General features: G+C 39.3%; 2 protein-coding genes across 2 annotated transcripts; one reads left to right on the plus strand and one right to left on the minus strand.

Annotated features, from left to right (window-relative positions):
* Window positions 1-1407: 1407 nt before the first annotated feature.
* Window positions 1408-6421, plus strand: oxtrl (oxytocin receptor like). Its single transcript, XM_034532224.1, has 2 exons — window positions 1408-2329; window positions 6129-6421. The coding sequence occupies exons 1-2, from the start codon at window positions 1408-1410 to the stop codon at window positions 6419-6421; spliced, it is 1215 nt and encodes a 404-aa protein (XP_034388115.1).
* A 2500-nt stretch (window positions 6422-8921) lies between these two features.
* On the minus strand, window positions 8922-10318 carry zgc:172270 (uncharacterized protein LOC100136849 homolog). Its single transcript, XM_034532291.1, has 3 exons — window positions 10091-10318; window positions 9673-9860; window positions 8922-9072 (listed from the first exon to the last, which is right to left on the minus strand). Exons 1-3 carry the CDS (start codon window positions 10316-10318, stop codon window positions 8922-8924), a joined length of 567 nt encoding a protein of 188 aa, XP_034388182.1.
* Window positions 10319-14129: the final 3811 nt, after the last annotated feature.

The raw sequence follows: 14129 nt of genomic DNA on the forward strand, positions 1-14129 counted from the left end.
TCATGTGGTATGAATTAGAAGGTGTTACTAGTTATATATTATCTAAGCCACAGATGGATAGCTGATGGAAACATTCCAGGATATCAGCAGGTTATGCACTCAATTATTCACTGTGGACATCAAGATGTTTTATATCTGGTCATATTGTATCTAGCAAATTCAACAAGGGCTATTCAGCTGAACAAATGGCCGACAATACAGCAGTACCTGCAAGTGTTCAACCAAGTGGGAATAAACCAAAAGGAACAAACATGTTCATACTGCACATGTGATGTTCACATGTTCATGTTATGATTGAGAACAATAATCCATCTTACTCAAGCAAAGGTCACCATACCTATGTTGCTGAGCATAATAAGAAATATGTTTGCACTTAATGAGGAGATATTATGATACATATTTATTTACATTATCTCAGTTTTAGAACCTATGCATGGAAGGCAAGTATGATTAGGTTATTGTGAAAATATTATGAAAAACAATTAAAATATTACTTTAGATGTGGAGTGAATAAATAAAGACTTTCATTAAAAAAAAACTGATATCTGACATTTAAACAAAAATGAATCATTTTGAATGATCTTGTGTATGGGACATAAATAGGGATTGCTATTTTCTAATTAGTATTCAATGTAATGGGATTCTTTCCTTTTTGACTCAACTGTAATGATCCCCTGATTAAGCCAATGCATATAAAGCACCTGTTTACAGCACCGCATCCCAGTATTATAACCAAAGCACACTGTTCCAGATAACATCATTTCCATTGGGGGGTTTCTTTGGAAAACAAGTGACCCTTTTATACTCAGAATGGAATGTTCTTTTTTTTTAATCAAATAATGTAGATGCTAAACATATTGACTCACTCCGCAATACAAGATAGCATCACCCAAATGCTGTTAAGGGACATTTGATTTTACAAACCTAAACTCAATGTGCAGGAAGCGAGATTCAGGGAGGGGGAGGGAGAGAGAAAGAAAGAGTTGCGGAGTGCTCAAACTCAAGCCAGGACAGTTTCCTTTAGAAGGAAATAAGATGAGGGGAGGGGGTTGCTGACATGAGCTTCTGCAAACCAGATATCAATACGCGGCGAGTGGTGAGGACCGCGGTGCTGCAGGATCCCCAAATCACCGTGCAAAGGATCTTTAGAAAGCTATAGGCTTCGTTTTCAAGAGCATCACTTGTGTGTGGTTATGAGGTCATATTATTTTCTAAGTTGCAATAGTTAAGAGGCTTTTCAATTAAAGTGTTCCAATATGTTCCTCTGCAGAGAGAACTCACAAAACCCACCTTAACAGAGTGAGCCGGCAGCAGACTGCGAAGGGAAACCACTCCACCAGCAGATAGCGGTCCTGTCTGTTGTGTGATGTGATCGCTCGTTGCGCTAAAGTGGCGCATTTGCGCACGATGGAGGCCTTTTTACGCGAGCAGAGTAGTTGGGAGCTGAATGTTTCCTGGAGCAACGCAATGCCAAACGACAGCCGTTTAGGAAACACCACAGTGAATCCTTTGAAACGAAATGAAGAAGTGGCCAAAGTTGAAGTTGCCGTCCTCGTCCTGGTGCTGCTGCTCGCTCTGACCGGCAACCTGTGCGTCCTGTGGGCCATCCCCACCTCCAAGCACAGCCAATCTCGGATGTATTACTTCATGAAGCACCTAAGCATCGCAGACCTCGTCGTTGCAATCTTTCAGATCTTGCCGCAACTCATTTGGGATATCACATTTCGCTTCTACGGGCCGGATTTGCTGTGCAGGCTGGTCAAATACCTCCAGGTCGTGGGTATGTTTGCGTCTACCTACATGCTTGTATTGATGTCCATCGACAGGTGCTTAGCAATCTGCCAGCCACTTCGGTCCGTGCACAAGAGAAAGGACCGCTTCTATGTGGTCGCCTCGTGGACGCTCAGTCTGATATTCAGCACACCTCAAGCGTACATATTTTCTTTGAGGGATGTCGGTAACGGTGTGTATGACTGCTGGGGGGACTTCATACAGCCATGGGGAGCCAAAGCATACATCACATGGATGAGTCTCAGCATTTACATTTTCCCAGTGGCAATTTTAAGCATCTGCTATGGTTTGATTTGTTTTAAAATATGGCAGAACTTCAATTTAAAAACCAGAAAGGACCAATTCCTGGCTCTGACTCAAAGGCCCTCCAACGGCGCGCAGCATCTCTGTCGTGTGAGCAGCGTGAGGCTCATTTCAAGAGCAAAGATTCGCACTGTGAAAATGACATTCGTAGTGGTCCTTGCCTACATTGTGTGCTGGACTCCCTTCTTCTTTGTCCAGATGTGGTCTGCATGGGATCCTGCTGCACCGAGAGAAGGTAAAGGCATATTTTTATTTTCTTTCCCAATACTCAACAGATGCCGTTCTGGATTTAATGATGAGATAGTACCCACATATATCAGTGTGCCCTGTACTCAGTGACACAATGAGTTATCTTTATCCAACATTTATATTGGTAAATGTATTGTCCATGCACCATGTGATGAATAATAATAGTTCAGTGCCTCATGCATGCAAAGATTATTCTTCCACTTCACAAAATATCTCTGGGAATTTAGAAGCAAACTTCCAAGGCAGCACAATGGTTAGACTTCTCTAAAGTGAGCACAGATGAATGGGAGTGTCATTTTTTTCCAGTGGTTATCAGTTCGGGGACAGTCCTCCGAGACATTGGGAGGTACCAGAACATCAAAGAGTTGCTCCCCCTGTTCCTAGTGGTGGTTTATATGATTTCCATGTAACTGCATAGTTTGTTCTGATTTACCCCTCATATCTTTTGAGTTTGCCATTAAAGGGGACAAGAGCAGGATATGCTCCATAACCTTTCAAGTGGTGTTATCTGAGCAAAAAAGCACATGTGTTCATTTAGAGCCGACAGAGATTTACATATTTCTCAAATAGGACAGACTTCAAAACAGTTTTGTACAAAATAAAAACATAAACACATCAGAGTCAATAATGCCAGTATACGTTGTCATAGGGGCCCTCATTATGTCAGGATATGTAGTTATGTGTCGTGTTTCCTGTTTTAGTTTGAAGTCCCCGTCTCTCGTGTCCTCTGTTTCCCTGCACTTCCTGTCCCTGTGATTGTCTGCCATGTCGCTGATTGTTTCCTCCTGTGTCTAATCACCTGCACCAGCCCTGTGTATTTAACCCTGTTCGTGTCATTCCCCTTTGTCGGTTCGTCTTGTTATGATCGCTACAGATCACGCGTGTGAGTCCGTCTGGTGTGTTTCGTCTGCGTGGAGTTAGTAATCAAGTGAGCAATAAAGTTGCCTTTTGTCAAATTGTCGGCGTTTGGGTCCAGTTCCTGCGGCTACACCCATGACACATATTGTTTTGATGGATGGACTCAACCAATGCTATTTCGTATCACCATTTACTATTACATGTGTGACTGTTAAACATGTTATTTTGCAAAGCCTTCAAAAGTCATTGAAATAAAAACGTCTGTTAATTTCCCATTCATACTGAAATAGATATATTTATCTTTGAAATAGTGAACTCCTTGAGCTGTTTTGTAAAAACCTTGTATTTCCCAAATGTCAGCAGCAAGTAAAACTGTTCTTTATCAGCATTCTTTGCAATGCATATCTAAACATTTATATAACCCACTGTTTGTTTATTCAGCTTAGGAAGAAGAAGGATCCTCTGATCAAATGATAAAAGAAATTCTTTTAGTTTAAAACTTAGAAATCACCAAATTTGGAGATAAGTCATTTATAATAAATTGGTTTCTGTATCATTGTTTAATGTACGCTTTAGTACTGTCATTACAATGTTGCTACATTTTATAGCATAGAACAATTTCACACTAAACGTAAATGCTAAGAACAAATAATTTAAGTAAAAAAGAAGCAACACATGTGAGAAAGAAGAAGAGAGGAGAAGGAAAGACGGTATCAATTTCAAATATATGATTTACGATTTTGGAACAGTTGCATGTAAAGTGAACTGATTAAAACTGTCAAAGATGGTTTCAAGAAGAAGAAAAGTGCGTGTCCCTACCGAGTAAAGTTAATTCAAATGTTGCTGGCTTTCTGCTTGTCTTTACTTTATTGCATTCTCTTTGGAGTAATGTCCTCAGGTTAAGACTCCATGTTGGTGATCTATCCTATTGCTGAGGGCGGCTCAAAAAGAAGCTACATTTTTGCACGCATGGAATGTTTGTTTAATTTTTTATACTATGAGTTATCTTAGTGCGTATTATTCATCAAACAAATGATGGCAATATCTCCACAGTCTTCCTTGTGAAATCAATATAACCTTGTTTCCATTTTTCCAAAATCAATCTCGGAAATGCTGTATATCATGATATTACAGAAAAGCAGCCGAGATTAATGTTTTTGTTTAATTTCTGGCAGCACAAGAAAGTGTTGAATGTTCTTTAAGTCAAAGGGATTATACCAGAGCAAAAAGTAATGTCTCAATATAAAGCAAAGGACTGTCAGGGCACCATGAAACAGAAGAGGTCAGCAGTTTCACTTGAGGAGAGGACAACACACACTAAATCTCTCACCCCATTAAGGATTAGAGAAAAAAGAAAGACATGGAAGTCTTGAATTTTCCACAGTTCAAATAAGCTTCATCAATGTGCTCTGTGCCTCTAAAGATAGGAAATGTAATCACATGAATGAATGAGAAACATATTGTTCCATCCAAGACAGGCCTCTTCTAATTGAAGCCATTCATCATTTTCGTGGCACGTAGCTCTAAATCCTTTTAGTGGGGGATCCCTCAACCTTCCATATTTCTTCAGGGAAAATCCCAAATGTTTTTGGTGTTGTCTGTCAGTTCATATTTGTCTCTGTAAATTATGTGCAATACAAGTGCAGCTGCCGTGAACAAGGAATGATATTTAGAAAAAAATGAAATCCAGAGTCCAAAGCTGTCCAGTGGAGATGTTTGGCTTGTTACATATCATTGGGCTGTAATGCAGTTATGTTAATACAAGAACTTACAGCCATGCTAGTGGCTTAGCCTGTTAGCATGCAAACAAATGCTAATTGATGCTAATGACATTAAATGCAGCCATGGCTGAGGGTGTAAACCAAAATATTGGACAAAATTAAAATATTGACCCGATGATGGTGCTAGATGAAAAGTTAGGGGGTCAAAGTTATTGTTATTCATCCTCAGGTGGGACCATGAAGGTCCAAACACATCCAATATTTGATAAGACCATTCCTACAGCCAGGATGCTAAAACTCTTATACACGTGCACATGCACACACACACACACACACACACACAGACAGACAGACAGACAGACAGACAGACAGACACACACTGAATTTGGTAGGTCCACAACCAGGTGACTACATCTTACTTTAGAGGCTCTTTCCACTTATATGTTTCTTTTCTAAATGGCTTATCCTATTCAGTGTAGCAGGGGATTGAAGCCTATCCCAGCATGCACTGGTTGAAAGACAGAGTACACCCTGGCCATGTTGTCATAGATAAGGTGTATTTAAAGGATAAGGTTAGAAATATGTAATATTCTTCTCCTTGTCAACAGTTTCCATGAACACAAAAACAAAGTTTTAGTCTATCTCTTAAGGTTTTCTGACTGTTCTACCCTGCCTGTGCCACCACAGCCCGAACCCCATGTCTTCCTACCGAGAATGAAAATCTTCAGGAGGAAATCTGGCTTTTTTTTCTGGGCCAATTTTCAGTCTCTGATTTGGTGTGTTAGTGAAAAAATGGAGCGTATGGAATTGATTAAAAATAAACTATACACTCGTTGAATTACACTGTAATAGTATGTATATTCGCCTCACAGCAAGAGCGGTCCAATCCCGGGCGGTCCTTCTGTGGGGAGTTTGAACGTTCTCCCTGTGGCAGCATGGGTTCCCTCTGGGTTCTCCAGCTTCCTCCCAAAGTTCAAAGACATGCAGCTCAGGTTAATTGGAGACTCTAAAATTCTCCGTAGCTGTAAATGTGAATGGTTGTCTGTCTCTATACGAGCCCTGAGATCAACTTCGTCCAATGTCAGCTGGGATCGGCCCCCACACCCCCCGCAACCCTAAATAGAATAAGTGGTTTGTATAATGTAATGGAATGGAATATGTATATATTCACCAAAAATATAATTTCTTCTCTGTCTCTCTCCTTAGATGTGGCATTCATCATCGCCATGTTGCTGGCCAGTCTCAACAGCTGCTGTAACCCCTGGATCTACATGTTCTTTGCTGGTCACCTGTTTCGTGACCTGATGCAGTGCTTCTTCTGCTGCTGTAGACAGTACCTGCCAGCCTCCCCCTGCAGCTGTGATCAACAGTGCAGGCACAAGATCAAGTCTTCTACTTGTGTCTTCAAAAACATCAGCAGCCAGAGGAGCCTCACACACACATCTAGCACAGTTGGACTGGGACAAGAGGCAGCTGAGAGCCATCCACGTTTCCTCTAGTCGTGCAATCCGGCAATCATGCAGGTCCCCCATTTCAGGCGTGTCATCATCTGCAGTGGCACTGCGGTGACTCATAGCTACTATTCTTTTCTTTTTTTATTGCGGGAGATAGATAATACAAAACCTCTGTGGATTTCCTAAATACCAGTTCCATTTTTGACTCCCTGCACCTGCAAATAATTTCTCTTACACTTTATCATTTCCAGATGAATCCTGTAAGTGAGCATTTTAAAAGTTGTTTGTTAGTCTTCCAATAGTTGTTTTCCTAATTTGATCTCAATGAGACAAGTAATTATCACAATAAGTATATTAATGTTGCACAATGACATTCGTTTGACAAATCAGTCAATCCCTTACTGCCTTTTAAGAGTGGTAGGGGTCTGGCAGATTACAAAAATAAATCTGCTCTGTGGAAATGGCTTCCAATTTAGTTACTATTATGCTTGTTTACCCCTTTAAAGCAGAATTACTCTGTGGATGTTTTTAGCAGTTTTTAGCATCCTGTTATGTGCAGATCAAACAGTGTTTGTCCTTAATGATGTAATATAAAAATCACGTTGTCAATTGTTTCCACTGCTGCTCTGTGTCTCTGTTTAACAACTCTTCTAGGTGATTGGTGTTGTGGGGTAAACAAAAAGCTCAGTTAATCTTGGTGGAATCAACCTTGAATAATAGTTCCCCCTTGTGGTTACTTTGAGTTAGTCCACCAAATGATGTTTTTTCTCTGCTCAGTTTCCTTTGCTGTACATTTGAAGCATTGTGTCAACTGTTTATAGTCACCATATGGAGAAAATCAGTGTCTGGATGTGTGTTTAAATTGTTCTTTAACTGTATATAGCCTGGAAGGTTGTCTACAAAACATTGTGGTTCTGGGCAACATCCAGAGGGAGCAGCTTAAAGGTGAAAGAGGGGAACTCACTTTCACATACAGTTTCAATAAGTGTCATTAGAGTCTAACATTTGGCACAATCACAAAATATACTGATGTTGAAATCTGTCTGTAACTATTATTAAGTACAAGGAAACATTCATATTGTACTTAAAATTGTATTTATTTAAAGTTTGGCTTGAATGAATGGTTATATATATATATATATATATATATATATATATATATATATATATATATATATATATATGTGTGTGTGTGTGTGTGTGTGTGCTTCATTAATCTGAAATATTACATCACCAATTTCTACTTCAATTAATGCACTTCTATGATTACAAAGTAAACAGATGATTTGCACCTCAAACCACATCGTCGTTCATTTGCTTGGGCTCCCTGTTGGTGAGGTCGACCTCCCTGTAGCTGTTGTTCATTTCAGTCATAGTCCTGCTCTCTGACTGAAGGAGCAGGCTTACGTTGCAGCTGAGGTATTGAAGCAAGACAGGCCACGATGACAGGTCGGTTGTGCGGCTGCAGTCAGAGCCACAGAGGGCAGGGGAGGGGAGGGGAGTGGCAGTTTATAAACTGAAACGCCACTCAGGGGTTTTCAGATCCAGGAATGCCAGCAGGCAGCTGCCAGCAATGATACCTCGAACTGTCAAAGATATAGAAGGCACTGCTGATATACCACATCAAGTATAGGACCCACTCACACACACTATAGCATTGTATATTATATATAAGTGTGACAACTCACACTGTGACTTAAAGCTTACTTCTCAAAAAGGGAAGCAGCTTCCTTTTGCAATTCTCACATGCCCTAAGAAAGTGCCAAACCCCACAGTGCATGATTTATAGTGTCATCATACAGGATGATTAATTTCCAACAACAAAGGGACAAAAAGTCCCAAATACTCAAATGTTACCATATAAAGTCATAAACTTAGCAAGAGTGTTCGCTTTTAAGCTTAAATACGTAACTTCTATGATTAAAATGTGATTCTAGTAGTTTTGAACTATACTGTAGCTTAAACTAAACTTTTTAAACATTTTACAAAATATAAATCCAGCCCCAAGTAGGACATAAAGATGATACAACAATCAAATTGTATGACAAACTATGCTCAAATTATTTCAAATTCAAGACATATCACAAAGTCATAACCCCACTATCAGGTATCAGTGTGAGAAAAGAAACTATCTAAAAAATGGTCACTGTGATCATTTTCGTTTTCTTTAAGTCACACTGTGACAGCAGTTATTTAAGAGACTCAATTTTCTTATGCTGATATCAGATAGTAAAAACTCTGATCCTTTTTTTGTTTTGTATCTCAGACCTGATTTCACACTATAAGGATAAAACATTGAATAACATCACCTTCTTTCACTGTGACCAAACTATTGTTTAAACATGTCACAGGCTGTCTATTATCATGCAAACGGTCCATCAGATGCTGTTGGACTTTGACCAAAGGCACCTTAACTGTGGAAAACATGTAACTATAAAAATATTGTTTTGCAGTACATAAGAATAAAATATCAATGCCCACTTTGGCTCTGTCCACTAGAACACAAGTGCACATCATGAACAATCCCAGTCTGGATGTGCAGGTCTCATTCTCTGGCCAGGTGAACACTGAAGCCTCCACAGCATCTCCCAGCACTCGTGAGGAAGGGGCGCACAACGATGCCCAGCACAATGCTCCATAGGCTCTGCAGCCAGTGTGCCCCGATGAGGACACAGTGGCTACAAGGACCGACAATCCTGTCATAGAAAGAAATACAACAATTACTAAGAATGAAGAATTTTACTTTCCCAAAAACCTCAGGGGATTTTATACTTATAACTTGATTATTTCTTAACTTCGAGGTTGAATCAGGATATGAAACCTTCTTCGTTATTTCCAGCCAATTCACAGTTCCTCTTTTTCCACAGCAGAGCATACTACCATTATGTCCTTTAATATACTTTGTTGTCAACATATTTCATCTTTAGAATAGAATCAGATTTTCATTACCAATCGTTAAATGAACATTACACTTTATTTATTATATTCTTATGTATTCCAAAACTACTCATTCACTCAACTTTGCATTGTTTCATTGTAATTTTGTTTATATCTAACCAGCTAGTATAGCTGAGGTTAAAACACACTTTTTGAAGGAACACTACTTTATCACAGTTTTTTCCAAATCATTCTTCCTAGATCAAAAAGTATTTTTACATTCCTTGCATACTAATGTATTCCCCTGTTATTAATGTCTTTCCTTGTTGTATCCTCTCTCTCTCTCCTCTTTATCAATCACATACTTGAGACCAATCAAAAGTATTTTTATCCCACAACCAGGCTATGGCTAAACCTACCAGATGTGGAGGCAGCTGAGGATGGCAAAGAGAAGACCAGAGATAATTGAAATGGGAATGGCCAGAAGCACTGTCACTACCCTGTAGATCCAAACCCTAGACACCTCAAACAGGGCATGACTCCAGATCCACACTCTGTCCCCACTGCGCAGTGACACCGGCTCAGCAATCACATCCTCAAACGTCACCTGGAGACACAAAGAAAAAGTGGTGCTGATGCTACAGAGGTGAACTAACACGTTTGGACTCGATTCACCATCCAGAATGAATTTCCTCCACTGGAGGGCAGCGCAATCAGCCAAACAGTCTCTTGGTTCTACATGACAGTGATTTAGTCAGCTAATTCACTGCATGTGACGAATACACAAAGGATCCATAAAACAAAGTTGATGAGAACTCCTGCATGAGAATGCAATACCTTGAGACAGTCATTGATACCGCGGGGGTCCCGGACATTTATCAGAGGCTTGGTATCACTGATTTCGACCATTGTGGACGTATGAATGTCTTCCTTTTCTTCAAGAGAAGGATGGGCCCTCCAGAGAGTTTCAGGTTCCTCACCATTATCAAATTCATCAGAGTCACTAGAGTCCTCCAAGTCAATCTCTACTTCCTCTGAATCTTCACCTTTCATCATGGTGTTCATCCAAACACGTGAAGAAAACACAGTCCGGAGAGCAGAGTGCCTGTCACCAGCGTACAGCTCAGACTGAGGCCGGTGACCAGACCCCTCAGCTAGCTTGGATGTGTGGTTATATTGGGAACATTACGGAGCCCTGGATGGTATTTGCAGATGGTCTTTCAAGTGAAGATCATTTTCCTGTGCTGTGGGAGGGATAGGAAGCATAGGGTGGGATATAAATACAGTAAGCATGGAAATGGCTCTGTATACACCCTACTGGGAATGCCATCACACAGACACATGCACGGACAGCATGAGACAAATGTGCTTGCATGAGAACAAAGATAGGGTAACAATTTAGATATTTAGTGATATAGGTATACTTGCATTACTAATTCTAGTCCAATACTTACCGGGAAGTCAAGGCAAAGAGGAAATGAATTATCTTCTTCAGAGCAACTGCAAGTGAAACAGAAAGCACTAAATGTGATGGTTTGCTTTTTGAAAAATGACACAACCAAACATCATGGAAATCATTTAAAAATGATATGTCCTGATTACTAAATATTACAGTCATTCTAAATGTTTAAGCCAATATTTGTGACTATCATTTATATATTGTATATCTAACTATCTCCATTTTTGTTTTGACATATGAGCCACTGAAGGCTTGTGAAAAATAACATGCTCTCTGTAGATATACAGTATATAAAGCGTTGAATCACTAACAACTAAAATCCATGAATGAACTGTTTCTCAAAACTGACTTATTATGCTATTAGCTTCTAGTTGATTTTGAAAAGAAAAAGAAAAATTTGTATTGCTAGAATCCATGTTTTGGAGAAAGTTCATCCTGTCCTCTACATAAAACAGTGTTCAACATCGAGGATCATTTACTGCCTTGGTTTGACCATTCAAGTGACCATTAGCATTATGTTTCGCAACATGCTTTTAAGAAGAAAAAATAACTTTCACCTCTAACAACCTTTGGACCCATTAACCAGTCATCCTCTCTGCTATTAATAGGTCAGCTATGAATCCTCAGAGTTAGACCTTATCGCTCCACCAGACCTTCACCAGAAGGCCATCTTACACTGCTCGCATCATCATCTTTCCCACATAGTGACCCAGTAGCTGGCAATGGGATAATCTGATAAAACAATGTACATATACAAAGTAACTCCTATCCATCTGCAAAACTCAAGTATCCTTCAAAACTTACATTCTGTTGATTGATTATGCTACATTAATTTGAAAAGATATGGATCCAAGAGTTTTACCTATATACTACTATGAGAAGCAAAAACAAGGAACAATTTCCCAGTTAAAGATAGAACAATTACTGTACATCACACAAAACAAACTACCAGATACGTAACTTACTGTACATCTGTTCAGAGTTAAGCATACATGAGCTACTACGCTCCTAGATCTACTAGCTACGATGAGCACAGTCTCCATGGTAATGACCATTTCTGCCTGCTGGATGAAGACAGAGAGAGAACACAGTGTATTGATGACAGAGAGTTTCCTGTGTCTGTGCCGGAGACCAAGGTATGCTAATGGACCGCACACCTCACCAGATGGGGTTTGTTTGTGACCGTGGCTGCACAGGTGAGGTCAGCGGAGAGTGTGATTGTTTGTGTGTGTGTGTGTGTGTGTGTGTGTGTGTATATGTGTGTGTGTGTGTGTGTGTGTGTGTGTGTGTGTGTGTGAGTCTCTGAGTAGAGAGAGAGGGAGAGAGAGAAGAATCCTTTTCTAGCTCATTGTACCCTGTGATTCAGGATTACTCCAAGATGTCCCATTTATCGGGGATTACGATATATATCCAGATAAATTAGACTGAAAAAATCTTCAGATGAACTATCCATATGAAGATAGCAAGTATTACAATCAAATTTGTTGTGACATACTTTTTGTCTGGCATAATAATAATAATAATAATAATAATAATAATAATAATAATAATAATAATAATAATGGTGTGTTACAGCCCCGGAAAAAGCCTTTAAATAGTCAAAATAAGCAATAATTAAAGAGCTAAATGGTAAAAAAAAAAAAAAAAACCTATTGAACATTTGGAAGAACACGTTCTTTATACAGGAAACTATTTCTCAAATTATGAAGATGATTTAGAAGACAGGGTTTTCTCCAACATGTGTGGCCTGTGACCCTCCCATGACCTCAACACATAATGGGACAATGAATCAAAATTACTATGAGGGCACTTCCTTTAAGACACAATATACATGCAATGTTTGATCATTTTATTTTTAATATAGCATATTTTGTATCTTATTTGTATAATATGTGACAGGTATAGGCATCACCCAAAGATGTACAGACACATGTTAATTATATTCATATGATTACACATTATATATGATGACATGAATTTAACTCCAACCACAGTTTAAACCCTCTGTTCAGACAGAAGCAGCTTATTTGGGGCATGAAGGAGGTCAGACCGTGTTCCTGCTCAGCACCTGTCAGTCCAGCTGCTTTCAGTACAATAGGTCAGACTGATTATTTGTTATGTGTATTTAACAACGCAATCGCCTATTCAGGGCTTCCCATCTAACACCACAAAAGAGAAAAACAACTGGGAAAACATATGAATTTTTTTAACACTGGATTAAATAATGCACAAAATACCCCTCAAATGCGTGAGCTTCTTATCTAACTAAGAAGCGTATTTCCCAACATGTCGAACTATTCCTTTAAGGAGTGTTTTTCAGAGGGCCTGTAATATGCACACATGTGTCATCAAGACTGTGGGCCCTTAATTACTTTGTACTTACTGAGTACACTGAACACGAGGTTGTACTGCATGGAGCTCTCTGTAGATTGCTGTCAGCTGTTGTGTGATATGTGTATATGCAGTTCTGAGGGAAGTCGTGCTGTGACTGTTTGAAGGAAGGTCTGATGAAATAATGTGGTTCTCTCCGTTGGACAGCACCATCAATCACACCTCATCCCTTTGATTCTTCAGGAGTGGTTCTCTCTTAATTACTGTCAAACAGACAGAGTACAGCACACTGAGGAACATTGGGTCTTTTCAGATTTACCATTAAGGACAGCCAACTCACAAACTACACTTGGCTGAGCCCAAGCCATGAATTCTCATTTTCTATAGAGAGTGGGCTCGTGTTTGATCTACAATGAATATGCTTTGCAAAAGAGGTGTACAGCTGATTTGATTGTCTTGATTTAATAAAAGCCTCCAGTAAGATGGGAGGTCCTTCACTTTAATTTGCAACTTATGAAGACTACTCAGGCTCAAATATTCATGAGACAGAATCCTTGATTGTGCTTTTGTATGTAATTTCTTCTATTTAATGTCCTGTCTTATCTGGACCCTACATCTGTAATAAAGGTTTTTTTTGTTTGATTGATTGACTGATTGATTGATTGGCTGACTGAGTGATTGATTGATTGATTGGTTGATTGATTGTTATACACATTACCCCAATAAATCTGCCAGACATATTTGCAAAGTTTTGGAACTTTAAAACAATTCAAAATGAAGCTCCACAGGTTTCAACAAATGTTTTGGTGTGTGTGTGTGTGTGTGTGTGTGTGTGTGTGTGTGTGTGTGTGTGTGTTGGAGATATTTGTATATGTGCACAGCATCTGTTTGCGTATAAAAAAGCTCCATGTGAGTGTCGTATTATATTTGCACAATTGATGTTTGTACATCACTGCTGGTTTCTTGTTTTATTATGTTAGCTTTGATGACAATATTTGGCTGTACTTGTTATAAAAGTTGCATTGTTACAGTAAACTCTGCAGCATATACGTGAATGTGTTTACAGTCAGGAAACATTCAATAAAA

This window comes from Cyclopterus lumpus, chromosome 5 (assembly GCF_009769545.1).
Source record: "Cyclopterus lumpus isolate fCycLum1 chromosome 5, fCycLum1.pri, whole genome shotgun sequence".
Taxonomy (NCBI): Eukaryota; Metazoa; Chordata; class Actinopteri; order Perciformes; family Cyclopteridae; genus Cyclopterus; species Cyclopterus lumpus.

What these genes read in the sequence shown, in the direction of transcription:
- zgc:172270 (XM_034532291.1), bottom strand. Translation starts at nt 10,318, where the DNA reads ATGAACACCATGATGAAAGGTGAAGATTCAGAGGAAGTAGAGATTGAC. An exon ending in GTATCAATGACTGTCTCAAG is followed by an intron (nt 9,861 to 10,090) that starts GTATTGCATTCT and finishes TTGTGTCTCCAG; the next exon opens with GTGACGTTTGAGGATGTGAT. An exon ending in CTCAGCTGCCTCCACATCTG is followed by an intron (nt 9,073 to 9,672) that starts GTAGGTTTAGCC and finishes TTTCTATGACAG; the next exon opens with GATTGTCGGTCCTTGTAGCC.
- oxtrl (XM_034532224.1), top strand. Translation starts at nt 1,408, where the DNA reads ATGGAGGCCTTTTTACGCGAGCAGAGTAGTTGGGAGCTGAATGTTTCC. An exon ending in TCCTGCTGCACCGAGAGAAG is followed by an intron (nt 2,330 to 6,128) that starts GTAAAGGCATAT and finishes CTCTCTCCTTAG; the next exon opens with ATGTGGCATTCATCATCGCC.